This window comes from Tachysurus fulvidraco, chromosome 18 (assembly GCF_022655615.1).
Source record: "Tachysurus fulvidraco isolate hzauxx_2018 chromosome 18, HZAU_PFXX_2.0, whole genome shotgun sequence".
Classification (NCBI taxonomy): domain Eukaryota; kingdom Metazoa; phylum Chordata; class Actinopteri; order Siluriformes; family Bagridae; genus Tachysurus; species Tachysurus fulvidraco.
This window is the reverse complement of record NC_062535.1, coordinates 3,767,806-3,782,647: the sequence shown is the minus strand read 5'-3', so window position 1 is coordinate 3,782,647 and position 14,842 is coordinate 3,767,806. Positions and strand designations below refer to the sequence as shown.

General features: G+C 40.5%; 1 protein-coding gene and 1 pseudogene across 1 annotated transcript; both read left to right on the top strand.

Moving 5' to 3' along the window:
• Nucleotides 1–2: 2 nt before the first annotated feature.
• Nucleotides 3–2,498, top strand: LOC113648905 (macrophage mannose receptor 1-like; the record flags this gene model as incomplete). The annotated part of the gene is made up of 4 exons (XM_047803670.1): nucleotides 3–222; nucleotides 418–762; nucleotides 929–1,291; nucleotides 1,686–2,498. Coding segments are annotated over 4 exons (933 nt in total), but the record flags the coding sequence as incomplete, so codon positions are not given.
• A 790-nt stretch (nucleotides 2,499–3,288) lies between these two features.
• LOC125139483 lies at nucleotides 3,289–7,296 on the top strand (annotated as a pseudogene).
• The last annotated feature ends 7,546 nt before the right edge of the window (nucleotides 7,297–14,842 follow it).

Sequence of the window (14,842 nt, the reverse complement as noted above, 5' to 3'; positions counted from 1 at the left end):
ATGCAAAGAAAGCTTGGATTGGTCTACAGAGAGCGAGACCTGGGAGATGGCTGTGGTCTCTGGAAGACAAAACTTTCTACAGAGATGGAGACACTTACACACACTGGGACAGAGGACAGCCAGACAATTGTAATGGAGTTGAGTACTGTGTGGAGTTTTATAATGGAAATAAATGGAATGATAACCGATGTGAAAAGTTGAATCATTTTGTATGTTATGAAGGTAAGAGATTTTAATAAAAAGTAAATAAATTTAATAAATGTTAGAGTAATTAAAATCTAATTCTAAAATGTATTAGTTAGTTTTCTAGATTTTTGTTCTTAATCCCTTTTTTATTTAAAGATGCAAAAAATGAAAAAAACAAACAAAAAAAAGTCATGAATGACCTATTCATTGTGTAAATATTTAATTTTTCAGAAAAAAACATAAATAATAAAAAATATGTATTTATTAATGATACAAAGAGCTGGTACGATGCTCAGACCTACTGCAGAGAGAAATACACCGACCTGGTCAGTGTGAGGAACCAAACTGAGAATGACGAGATCTGTAATGTTAGTCAATGTTTAGCCAAATCAGAGGTTTGGATCGGTCTGTTTAATGACTCCTGGAATTGGTCAGATCAGAGAAACTCCACATTCAGATACTGGAGATCTGACAAACCCAGTGAAGGTTTCATCTGTGATGCAGTGTCTGAGTCTGAGCAACGTTACTGGACTGATGTGAACTGCACAGAAAAACTCCCGTTTATCTGCCATGAGAGTGAGTTACATTACACTCAACACTTTTTAGTTGTATTTATTTTAAAGAATTAATGTCCCTCTGATATAAAACACTGACTGCAGACCTTCATACTGTACAGATTGTAGACTGTGAACATGTTGGACTGTTTATTTCTGGTACAATTGTTATTCCCTGGTATATTCAGATAAACTGATCCTGATTAAGGAGAATCTGACCTGGAAAGAAGCTCTGATATACTGCAGGAACCGTCATCATGACCTGGTCTCAGTTCGCTCTAAGCAGATGCAGCTCTGGGTGAAGGAAGTGACTCAAAACGCCTCCACTGAACACGTGTGGCTCGGCCTGCGTCACACCTGCGCTCTGGGCTTCTGGTACTGGGTGAATGGAGAGATGATCTGCTACCAGAACTGGGCTCCAGGTAACGGGACAGGGTCTGAAGACTGCAGTCATGAGGAGAGAACAGGAGCAGTGCAGTCTGGAGGAGAACAGAAGTGGATCAGCCTGCCTCAGAGCCAAACACTCAACTTTATCTGCTCTACCTATGAAGGTTTGTCACTGTAGTGTTTCTGTGTGTGTGTATTAAGTCAGTAAGATTTTTCTTCATATTCTTATAATATTGTAGTTCATTTTTTGTTTATTTGTATTATTATTATTATTATTATTATTATTATTATTATTATTATTAGTCGTAGTAGTAGTAGTAGTAGTAGTAGTAGTAGTAGTAGTAGTAGTAGTAGTATTCAATCTCTTAATGCAGATGTTTTATCATATTTTAATGTAACTCCACTGTCTCTATACAGTATGACCTGTAGTATGTTATTATACTTACTGTTCTTATTAATAGCAGGTTTGTGGGTAATTAATGTGGAATCTATTTACCTGATGTTTAAACTACAGTGTGTTGGTTTGCAGATTTAATTGTTTTTAAAATTCTTTCTCAGAATAAAGAACTATAACAAACTCAGCACATTTACACCCATGCAGGAAGTTTAGAACACCAAGACCTGCAAACAGTGATGTTAAAATCATCATTGTTCTTTTTTATTATTAAAATTTTGTCATTTTTTGTTTGCCTTCTTTACTTGTAGACAGCTGAGTTTGTTATCAGGATGTCTGAATATTTACATGTTGATGGTTTCTATATCTGGGATTTCTGAGCACTTGTTTCTTTAACGTGTAAGAATATGGATCGTAATGACTGCTGACAATTTTCTTATCAGATAAAAATAAATATAAAGATTGTTCCACATCACAAACACACACACAAACATGAAGAGTGTGTATGGTGTGTGTAAAGTTGTCACTTATTTTATGCTCTGTGAGGGAAATTAATCTCATACACAACTCTGGTTCAGTCAACAGTTCAACATTAACCCTGCGCCACACTGTGTTACTATGACAAACAGATTAAAGCAACGACGCTGCATCGTGTTATTTCAACTTTTTTGGACCAACTGTGGATTTTCTGCAAATATGTGTTTAGAAAGCCTCCTGTTCATAAACACACACATACACACACACACATGCACACATGCACACACACAAAGCTAGCTGCGCTTTATTCAAATAAACCCTTCACACGACCCAAAATGCAAAACACAGTGAACTTTCTGTTGCTGTTTGAACCTCAGAAACTCACAGGTCTGAACCTGTAACACAGCTGATCCTGAGATAATATCTAATTCTAGGCCAGTATGAAAATGAGCTAAGAGGAAAAATAGGAGGAAGACAAAACACATACACAGTGATGTCTTCATTATAATCATCATTCCACCCAAATCACTTTCAATGGACAAATAAAAATTATGTAAAAATGTAAAAGTCAGTGGTCGTCTGTGGACTTTTATTAGTTTGTTATTAAAGGTCAGTATCCTCATGCAGAGTAGTTGATGATTCCTGTTTTCCAAGCACAGGCAGCTCGGATGTTTTTCCTGATAATAAAATTATAGTTTTTTTGGATTGCTTAAGCACGATTTTCAAAACAGGGCCCGTGTTTTCAAAACACTACACACAATTAGCACAACCACACACACAATTAGCAAACACTACAGATCCCTTGCATAATTAAACACTCTTCTAAAAATTATACACTTCTGTTTAAAAACCACACTTTGCTACCATATGAAACACACACGTTTCACATTACTATACTCTGTTTGCACGAGTTACACTCTGTTGTGATAAACCTAAAACACTTTTAGCACTTCTACTTCCCTATGATTAGAGTAGGCTACCATCAATAAAGTACAAATATAATGTAAATTCACCAAACACTACACAAGACCAATGTTGCAGACTGAAGAAACTCATTTATTTGTCAACACGCCCAAAATGTTTACATGTACTGTAAGTTTATGGTAAAAAATACAAAAAAAAAACTAGACATTGTCTCTTCGCCTAGCTGGATCTGGACAGAGAATTTCATCAACATCGCAGGCAAAGTTGTCATTAGTAAGACACCTTGGAAAGAAACGTTGTGAATGACGAATCCATCCTTGCATTGCTGCTACCTCCATCTAGTCACAGGCCTCCTCCATGGCTTGGATGACGGGTACCTCAGCCTGGAGACGGAGATCATATACCTTCCACCACCATGCCGAGAAAAACTCTTCTATAGGGTTGAGGAATGGAGAGTGTAAGGAATTCTCATCCGTCGCTTGGACAGGTTAAACCTCTTTCATTGCAATTATTCTCACAGAGAGTGTGGAAGATATAGGATGGTGAAATGTGGATGTTGCTGAAACCAGTTCTGAACCAGAGGAGAGCGGTGGAAAGACATATTGTCCCAAACAACAATGTATTGCATATGATCGGTTTATGTAAGTATGAGTGCTGTATTGTAAACGCCCATATGGACATAGCGGTGGAGGACTCCATCTGTGTAATGGCTGCACAGAGTGTTATATTACCCCCACGTTGCCCTGGGACATTGACTATAGCCCTGAGGCCAATGCTGTTTCTTCCCCTCCTTTGTAGATAGATAGATTTTTGTGTGTAATGTATGTTAAGTGTGTTTATTGTTTTGCAAATCACTGTGTATAGAGTTTTGCAACAAGTGTGAGGTTGACAATGTGCTTATAGTTGTGCAAATATGGGCTGATGTTTTGCCTCTTGAGTGTAAGGTTTTGCTAATAGTGTACTACTTTTAATTTTAGTGTGTAAGCAATCCAAAAAAACTGTAAGCCACTAAAGCAAAAAGATGGGAGGGGTAGATGAAAGAGGACAGGGATATAATGTGATGTCTGTGTAGGTCAGAAGCAGAAGGTGAGAAAAAGAAGAACAGAAGGAAACATTAACAAACTCACAACACACGACCTGGGAACTTTTCTACTATTCGCTACACCACTAAAGTGCATCTTGAGAACAAAAAACAGGCATGGCTTCTGAAGCTAGCTTAGCCCTGATGGTAATTAACTATAATGTTTAAATAGGTAACATCCTTTGTCACATACTGTATGACTTCACAAAACTTCCACTTCCACTGCATCTGTAAAAGAACCTGTGAAAACAGAGCATAAGAAAACATTTAGATTAGCAAATCACTTTCACTGTAAAACGTTAATGAACATCTGCTAATGACTACATCTTTTAAACTGTTTAAGTTGTGTATTAAGTTCTAATACACCTGAGACATGCTAGCGTTAGCGACAAGCTCGTGTAACATACATGCATAACATACACACGCTTATATGAACCAACACAAAAAAACTTATGCCAGCGAAATGCAAACTTTGGGAACATATAACACTGGCTAATGTTATTAAATCTGACCTGACAGAAATAGCTCACGTTACTGTGAACGGACAGAAAATGAGGAAAAAAACCTAGCATCAATTGTCACATTTACACTAAGTTAAATTATTAACATTTAACTAACATGGGTTTTATGCTAATCATTTACTGTCAGAAAGATTTCTATATATTAGACTAATTACAGTAACCGTTTTAAAGTGCTTTAAAAAATCCACGGTTTGCACACTGAGGACCAGCCAGCGCATTGTCACGTTGACCTGTTCAAGGCCCCGCCCCTCCATTACCATCCCTTCCCATCCCCTCCCCTCCCTTACAGAAGTGTAACATACCAAGTTGTCTCTGCTTAACATGATCATTGCACTCAATATTTCATCTGAATTGTGCGAACAACTAATTTGAATTAGTAGTGACAAAGATTTTTTTTAAAAAAAAAACAACAAAGAATAAGTAATGACCACTTAAAATGTTTCATTAACAGAAAGTCCTGGTTTAGAGTGTGTATTTAGCAGAAAGGTGTAAGATGGGGAGGAGAAACATGGGTGATTTCTTTCATAAGTAATAATGAGAAACCAATATCATATCTAAATTTAAAAATCTTTATTTACTTACTCACTTGTTCATTTATTTATGTATTTACTTTTATTTACAGACATGAGTCATGAATGGTGTTTTGTTATCCTGGTCTTCTCAGGTCAGTGTGTGTGCACTATAAGTTGTGTGTATTTGTGTTTACAGACAGTGTGATCATTAAATTTCAGCTCTTAAGAAAAAAATATATTGATAATTGTTTAAAAAGCTGTTAAAGAATGTGTCATGATTTTGTGTTTGATCCATATTTTGATCCAATGATATAAGTTTGTGATGATGATTTAATTTGTGTGTTTATTTATTTTTCAAAGTAGTGTGTGGTACAGGAGCAGATATTCCTCATCGCTATCACTTTGTGAATGAGAATAAAACCTGGAGTGAAGCTCAGACTTACTGCAAAGTCAAATACACTGATCTGGCAACCAGCAGCAACATGGGAGAGATGAAGAAGCTGAATCATACACTGATGAAGGAAAATGCAAAGAAAGCTTGGATTGGTCTACAGAGAGCGGGACCTGGGAGATGGCTGTGGTCTCTGGAAGACCAAACTTTCTACAGAGACGGAGACACTTACAGAAACTGGCATCCTAATGAACCAAATAATGCTGGGGGAAATAAGTACTGTGTGGCATATTATTACTACAGTAAATACTGGGATGATGACAAATGTGAAACGCCGTATCCTTTTCTATGTTATGAAGGTAAGAGATGTTAATAAAAAGTAAATAAATTTAATAATGTTACAGTAATGTTGTATTAGTTATTTTTATTGATTTTTGTTTAGTCACTTTTTTTTTTTTATAAAAGTTCTTTTACTGACATGAGATTCAAAAATCTAATGAAATTTTATTTTTCAGAAGAAAAAAAAGACCCTAATAAATATGGATATATTAGTGATGAAAAGAGCTGGTACGATGTTCCACCGACCTGGTCAGTGTGAGTAAACAAACTGAGAATGAAGAGATCAAGAGTCTGATTAAAGTTTCAGTCAGTTCAAGTTTTTGGATCGGTCTGTATAATGACTCCTGGAAGTGGTCAGATCAGAGTAACTCCACATTCAGATACTAGAGATCTGACAAACCCAGTGGAAGTTTGATCTGTGCTGCAGTGTCTGAGTCTGAGCAACGTTACTGGACTGATGTGGACTGCACAGAAAAACTCCCGTTCATCTGCCATGAGAGTGAGTTACATTACACTCAACACTTTTTAGTTGTATTTTATTTTAAAGAAAGTCCCTCTGATATAAAACACTGCCTGCAGACCTTCATACTGTACAGATTGTAGACTGTGAACATGTTGGAATGTTTATTTCTGGTATAATTGTTATTCCCTGGTATATTCAGATAAACTAATCTTAAGGAGAATCTGACCTGGAAAGAAGCTCTGATATAATGCAGGAACCATCATCATGACCTGGTCTCAGTTCGCTCTGAGGAGATGCAGCTCTGGGTGAAGGAAGTGTCTCAAAACGCCTCCACTGAACAAGTGTGGCTCGGCCTGCGTCACACCTGTGCTCTGGGCTTCTGGTACTGGGTGAATGGAGAGATGATCTGCTACCAGAACTGGGCTCCAGGTAACGGGACAGGGTCTGAAGACTGCAGTCATGAGGAGAGAACAGGAGCAGTGCAGTCTGGAGGAGAGCAGAAGTGGATCAGCCTGCCTCAGAGCCAGAAACTCAACTTCATCTGCTCTACCTATGAAGGTCAGTCAGTCACGCTTGGAAACTGGAACCTAAGTAGTGCTAGTTAAGGAGAAATAGGAAAGAAGTGAGAGTGATGAGTGAATGTATGGAAAGATCATGTGATGTACAGGGGTTGATGGGTAGTGTAGCTCTGCGCCATATTGTGCTACTATGACAAACAGATTAAAGCAAAGATGCTGCATCGTGTTATTTCCGCTGTCTCGGATCAGCTGTGGATTTTTGGCAAATATATTGTGACGGCGGCACGTGCACCGCCGCAAATGCACGGAGGAAAATTCACTCTTCGCCCACTGCATCGGCAGCCAAGAAGCGGGAGAGTGTAAAAGGCGGCGGTTCAGCACCTTGGCCAGCGGCGCTAAGCGCGAGCTCCCGAACTTCAGCACTTAGCCAGCGCTGCGGGGCGTGAGAGCGGGGCGGAGCGGCCAAAACTCCCGCCGAAAATCACGAGCCAATCAGGAGCGCCGCTGGAGCATTCAACCTCCAGGAGGAAAGCACAGCAGGAACCAAGCTCAGCGGCTTTAGGGGGAAAATGTGCGTGCCAAACGGAAATAATGCTTGTTGTCTCTCTCACATTCTTTTTCAGTCACATCCAGCTGAGACTTTTCTACGTTCCTGGAGAGGGCTGCGTCACCTTTGTCCTGCCGTCCCCTTCTTGCTGCCTAGTTTTGGGGCCTGGATCTCTGCCCAAACATCCCTACGGCCATTTAAAGGAAGGAACTATTTATTCTTTCTGTTTCTTTAATTTCTGTACTGCACTAAGTTGATGAGGAAATAAATACCACCTCACTGTTAAGCTTAATACAGTCTCTGTGCATCTTCTTCTGTGTTCCATCTCTCTAAGAGCCCTACAATATGTTTACAAAGCCTCCTGTTCCTAAACACACACACACACACACACACACACACACACACACACACACACACACACACACACACACACACACACACACACACACACACAAAGCTAGCTGCGCTTCAGTCAAATAAACCCTTCACACGACCCAAAATGCAAAGCACAGTGAACTTCCTGTTGTTGTTTGAACCTCAGAAACTCACAGGTCTGAACCTGTAACACAGCTGATCCTGAGATAATATCTACTTCAAGGCCAGTATGGAAATGAGCTAAGAAGAAATATAGGAGGAAGACAAAACACATACACAGTGATGTCATCATTATAATCATCATTCTGACAAAATCACTTTAATAACATTCAATGGACAAATAAAAATAATGTAAAAATGTAAAAACTTAGTGGTCGTCTCTGGACATTTATTAGTTTGTTATTAAAGGTCAGTTTCCTCATGCAGAGTAGTTGATGCTTACTGTTTTCCAAGCACAGGCAGCTGGGATGTCATTCCTGAGAATAAAATGAATCCACAAGGCAAAAGGATGGGAGGGGTAGATGAAAGAGGACAGGGATATAATGTGATGTCTGTGCAGGTCAGAAGCAGAAGGTGAGAAGAAGAAGAACAGAAGGAAGCATTAACAAACTCACAACACACGACCTGGGAGCTTTTCTACTATTCGCTACACCACTAAAGTCCATGTGAAACATTCCAGGTATGAATATTGTACTTGTTTACATGTTTGTAGTTGAGTTTATTATATACTTTAATACTTTTATAGTGAAATGTTGTTAGAATATCTTTTCACCAAATTGTCAGATTTCAGTTGCCTTCTCTCTCTCTCTCTCTCTCTCTCTCTCTCTCTCTCTCTCTCTCTCTCTCTCTCTCTCTCTCTCTCTCTCTTTCTCTCTCTGATTTTTATTGTCATAAATAGAGGCGTTTGTTTAGACACACTGTAGGTTTAGCAGAAAGGTGTAAGATGGGGAGGAGAAACTTGGGTGATTCTCCACCATAGTTTATAGGTTATTGTTTATCTCTAGACTAGGAGTTAAATTAACTCTAAACTAGGGCTTGACAGATTCTTCCCTTGTGATCACTACATTATCCTGATGTCTGAATCTTTTACCATGTGACTGTGTGTGTTGCTGTCTGCTGATATTCAGAATAGAATATGTGCAATTTTTGCAATTTTCCTGCCGTTTTGACAGCATCATGAAAAAATAAAAATAGATTTGGTTAAAGAGAAGACAGATAATTTTTATCACTCAAAAGATTCTGCTTGACATAAAAAAGTAAATGAAATGTAAAGGTATGTCACAAGGTAAAGGTCAGTGTGCTGCAGGGAAGGAGACGAGTTCATATGACTAGACGATGTACCACAATATCCAGTATCCTTGTGATGATGTAGTCATTTAAACCACACCCCTTTTCAGCATCATGCCACTTTGTGACACGTTACTGCTGCTCCAGTGGTCACAAAACACTGAGCCTATCACCTTTAACTGTAATGTAAACTGTAATGTTTAATAAATGGGATCTGGGATCCTGCCACTAAACAGGAAGTTGTTTCTGTCATGAAAGCACATATCATATCTAAATTTAAAAATCTTTATTTACTTACTCACTTGTTTATTTAATTATTTATTTACTTTTATTTACAGACATGAGTCATGAATGGTGTTTTGTTATCCTGGTCTTCTCAGGTCAGTGTTGTGTGCACTATAAGTTATGTGTATTTGTGTTAACAGACAATGTGATCATAAAATTTCAGCTCTTTTTCTTTTATTTTTTTTTTTTATTTTTCAGAAAAAAAATTAAAAAATGTTGATAATTGTTGAAAAAGCTGTTAAAGAATGTGTCATGATTTTGTGTTTGATCCATATTTTGATCCAATAATATAAGTCTGTGATGATGATTTAATTTGTGTGTTTATTTATTTTTTCACAGTATTATGTGGTACAGGAGCATATATTCCTCATCGCTATCACTTTGTGAATGAGAATAAAACCTTGAGTGAAGCTCAGACTTACTGCAGAGAGAAATACACTGATCTGGCAACCATCAGCAACATAGGAGAGATGAAGAAGCTGAATCACACACTGATGAAGAAAAATGCAAAGAAAGCTTGGATTGGTCTACAGAGAGCAGGACCTGGGAGATGGCTGTGGTCTCTGGAAGACCAAACTTTCTACAGAGACGGAGTCACTTACACAAACTGGAGTAGTGGGGAACCAAATAATGATGGGGGGAAAGAGTACTGTGTGGCGTGTAATGAGGGAAAATTATGGAATGATAACCAATGTGAAATGAGGAAACCTTTTGTATGTTATGAAGGTAAGAGATGTTAATAAAAAGTAAATAAGTTTAATAATGTTACAGTAATGAAAATCTAAACCTAAAATGAAGGATCTAATTGTATTAGTTATTTTTTTTATTTTTCTTAGTCACTTTTTTGTTAAAGTTCTTTGATTTAAGATACAAAAATCTAATAAACTCATGAATGAGCTCATCATTGTGGTATTTTTATTTTTTCAGAAAAAACACAAACACTAATAAATATGTATATAATGGTGATAAAAAGCGCTGGTACGATGCTCAGACATACTGAGTTTCAGACATTACAGAGGTTTGGATCGGTCTGTTTAATGACTCCTGGAATTGGTCAGATCAAAGAAACTCCACATTCAGATACTGGAGATCTGACAAACCCAGTGAAGGTTTCATCTGTGCTGCAGTGTCTGAGTCTGAGCAACGTTACTGGACTGATGTGAACTGCACAGAAAAACTCCCATTCATCTGCCATGAGAGTGAGTTACATTACACTCAACACTTTTTAGTTGTATTTTATTTTAAAGAATTAATGTCCCTCTGATATAAAACACTGACTGCAGATCTTCTTACTGTACAGATTGTAGACTGTGAACATGTTGGAATGTTTATTTCTGGTACAATTGTTATTCCCTGGTATATTCAGATAAACTGATCCTGATTAATAAGAATCTGACCTGGAAAGAAGCTCTGATATACTGCAGGAACCGTCATCATGACCTGGTCTCAGTTCGCTCTGAGGAGCTGCAGCTCTGGGTGAAGGAAGTGACTCAAAACGCCTCCACTGAACACGTGTGGCTCGGCCTGCGTCACACCTGCGCTCTGGGCTTCTGGTACTGGGTGAATTATTATTATTATTATTATTATTATTATTATTATTATTATTATTATTATTATTATTATTATTATTATTATTATTATTCATTCTCTTAATGCAGATGTTTTATCATATTTTAATGTAACTCCACTGTCTCTATACAGTATGACCTGCAGTATGTTATTATACTTACTGTTCTTATTAATAGCAGGTTTGTGGGTAATTAATGTGGAATTTATTTACCTGATGTTTAAACTACAGTGTTTTGGTTTGCAGATTTAATTGTTTTTAAAATTCTTTCTCAGAATAAAGAACTATAACAAACTCAGCACATTTACACCCATGCAGGAAGTTTAGAACACCAAGACCTGCAAACAGTGATGTTAAAATCATCATTGTTCTTTTTTATTATTCAAATTTTGTCATTTTTTTTTGTTTGCCTTTTTTACTTGTAGACAGCTGAGTTTGTTATCAGGATGTCTGAATATTTACATGTTGATGGTTTCTATATCTGGGATTTCTGAGCACTTGTTTCTTTAACGCGTAAGAATATGGATCGTAATGACTGCTGACAATTTTCTTATCAGATAAAAATAAATATAAAGATTGTGCTTCAGTGTATCTGTGTTTTGTGTTCCACATAACAAACACACACAAACATGAAGAGTGTGTATGGTGTGTGTAAAGTTGTCACTTTGGTCATAACATGATTTGTTCAGTAACAAACTAAAACCACTTTCACTGAGTAGAATTTCCCGTATTCTTGTCTTGTTCATTATTTTATGCTCCATGAGGGAAATTAATCTCATACACAACTCTGGTTCAGTCAACAGTTCAACATTAACCCTGTCCTGTAGTTTAAACCCACAATGTTCCACATATTAGAACAGAATTTTTTCCTAAGTTTCAAAATAATTACAAGAAAATAATGAGACCCAATGTGTTACACCACCAACACAAAATACTATTATGAGTGCTGATTAGTTAACACACACAGTATGGCATTATAATACTGTATTTACTCACAAACACACATCCTAACCATCTTTGAGTTGATGAAGAGGAGCACATGGCTGTGAGGAAGAGCAGCCAAAGCGCAACAAAACTGTGGCAACCAATCATAGCAGTGACTGCAACTATTCACCCTGATTGCTCCAGAAGAGGTAAGGAGTCGTTCAGCTTGTGTATTAACACACATGTATGTCTTTCCTGTAAAGAAGAGACACCGCTCCCAGATCACACTGCGACTCGCCAGCATCCTGTGTTCACTTTTACTTTTTTACTATTTCCTCCACTCTTACAAAGACACTCTTCTTTTTTTATTGCACTGCAATTTTGTTAATAAAACTACACCAGTTTAAGTATGTATCCTGGTTCCCTGATAAGGAAAAGAGACTTGCATCAGATCTGAGGAAGTTGTGTCTGAAGCTCTGTGTGCAAACACGCCAATTTAATGGCTCGGGAAGGACATGTGACGAAGTGATTACATGCCAGTAAGTCCATATAAGGGCATCTCCGTCACATTACTCCAGCTTCTATTTGTCTGAAGGAAGCACGAGAGGATGCCCGGGGCGTTGCAAGCGACGCAGCGTCTCGTTCCCTTCTCAGGAAACCGGGTTACATTCGTAACCTGGTGTAGTTCCCGTTCCAAGGGATCTCAACGCTGCATCAGGGCTGATGCCATGGGAACACAAATACCCATGAAACCACGCACCGGTCAATGACTGTGCCAGAGGCCGGGATGGAGCACGAGCAGACTGGGAACAGACCATCAATGGCCCTGCAGTCCCTGGGACCCAGGATTGGGGTCCAAGTACAGGTTATAGAACCTAATAAAGGTGTGCGGAGAGGACCAACTTGCCACAGCACAAATATCTTAAAGGGGGACACCCCTGGCCAAGGCACTGGACGAGGCAGTACTCCTAGTGGAGTAAGCCCTGATGCCAAGAGGCGAGGAAAGACCGCACACCTCATAGGCCTGAGCTAATGGCCTCCACCACCCAGTGCGCCAGGCGCTGCTTGGAAACCGGATTACCCTTATTCGAGCCCCCAAAACAGACAAAAATGGTGGAGGAGTTACTCCACAAGTTATAACGGTGGACATAAGTCCTCAAGGGCATTACTGGGCAAAGCAAATGCAACCACTCCTGTTCCGCCAACTCATGGGGTGGGGGACAGTAGGCCCGCAGTATGACTGGACAGCCAGCCATCCTGGGCACCTTAGGGATATATCCTGCCCTGGTGTGCAGAATATCCTTGGACATGCAAGGGGGAAAATTCTAGGCAGGCGGGGAGTGATCGACAAGGCCCGCAAATCCCTCACTCTTTTGAGAGAGGCCAAGGCTAGAAGCAGAGCCAAAGGTCAGAAACTTCTCAGAGGCTGACTCCATGGGCTCCAAGGGGGCTTCCAGCAGCCCCTCCATGACCAAGAGAGGTCCCAGGAAGGAAGGCGTGGTCTGCAGGAAGGCCTCAGCCGCCTGTCACCATGCAGAATGCGAGAGACCAGAGGGTGGCTACCCAATGAGGCCCCGGGGACAGGTTTGTGGTAAGCAGCAATGGTGGCCACGTACACCTTTAAAGTAGATGGGGACAGGCCCAGAGAAAAACAAGACTGCAGGAACTCCAGCACTGTACCGACCGGGCCTCAGATGAGAGACCTGCCTCAAGGAACTGGTCCCCGTCAGGGGCCAGACACGAAGGTTCCACATCTCGGGGCCAGGGTGTAGGATTGCCCACTGCACCTGAGAGAGGAGATCCTCCCTGATGGGAACCGGGAGTGGATTGCCGTTCAGGAGGGAGGCTAGGACCATGAATCAACTCGAAGGGGCTAACAAGGGGCAACTAGGAAAAGGTTGACCCAGTCATGGTGCACTTTGGCTAGGACTTGTAGCTTGACATCCAAGCCCAAAGGGGCTGGATGAAAGAGGGAAGCCACGGCGGACAGTTGGTCAACTCCTTAGAGGCGAACAGATCCACTTCGGCCCGGCGGAAAATCTGCCAAATTCGCTCCACCACGTGGTAGTGGAGACGTCACTCCCCTGGCCTTGACAGGAAGTCTCCCTCCCGATTTACATGCCCTGGAATGAAAATCACTCTTTGAGAAAGGAACCTGTTCTCTGCCCAGAGCAGAATCTCCTGTGCCAACCTGAAAGGGGGCGCAAACACAGACCGCCCTGAAGATTGATATAGGGAACCACCACAGTGCTGTCTGTCCGTACTAAGACATGGCAGCCCCTGAGATGCAAAAGAAAGTGTTTCAATGTTAGCTCATCTCCAGGCAGTTTATGTGCCATGAGAGATAGGGGCTCTCCCATAGACCCTGGGCAGGATGGCCATCCAAGGCTGCACCCCAGCCTGAAAATTAGGCATCCGTCAAAAGAGTCCTGCAATGGTAACACGCCCCTAAAGTGGGACCCAAGGCCAGGAACCGGGGTCTTTTCCACATAAGAAGGGTACGAAGCCTACGGCGCGTAACCCTTATAACCCTGAGGGGATAGCTGTGAGGATGAAAGCTCACACCCCTGGGCCAGAGCTGGAATGGCCTCATGTGAAGCAAACCCATAGGGATAATGTTGGCTGCTGCTGACATGAGGCCAAGCACCCTCTGTACCTCGACGACAGAGAGGCCTCAGCCTAGCCGAATAGCTTTCGATGCTGACAAGATAGAAGCCACCCGAGTAGGAGACAGATGTGCCCGCATCGTGGAGGAGTCCCAAACTACCCCCAGAAAGGTGGTTCTCTGAGAAGGAGAAAGCTCACAATTTTCTGGGTTCAACCGGAGGCCTATAGACCTCATATGGGCAAGCATAGCATCTCGATGACTGGCAGCCATAGGCTTTGACTGGTCCAGAATGAGCCAGTCGTCCAGGCAATTCAGTAAACTGATGCCCTGGAGACCCAACGGTGCCAGGGCAGCATCCATGCACTTTGTAAATGTGCATGGTTAAAGGGGTAAGACCAAAAGGAAGAACACAATACTAGTACACTTCGCCCCCAAAGTGAACTTCCTGTGCTCTGGCAGAATGAAAGAGGCTGAAGGGGGAGCCTTCCTGAATGGGATGCTC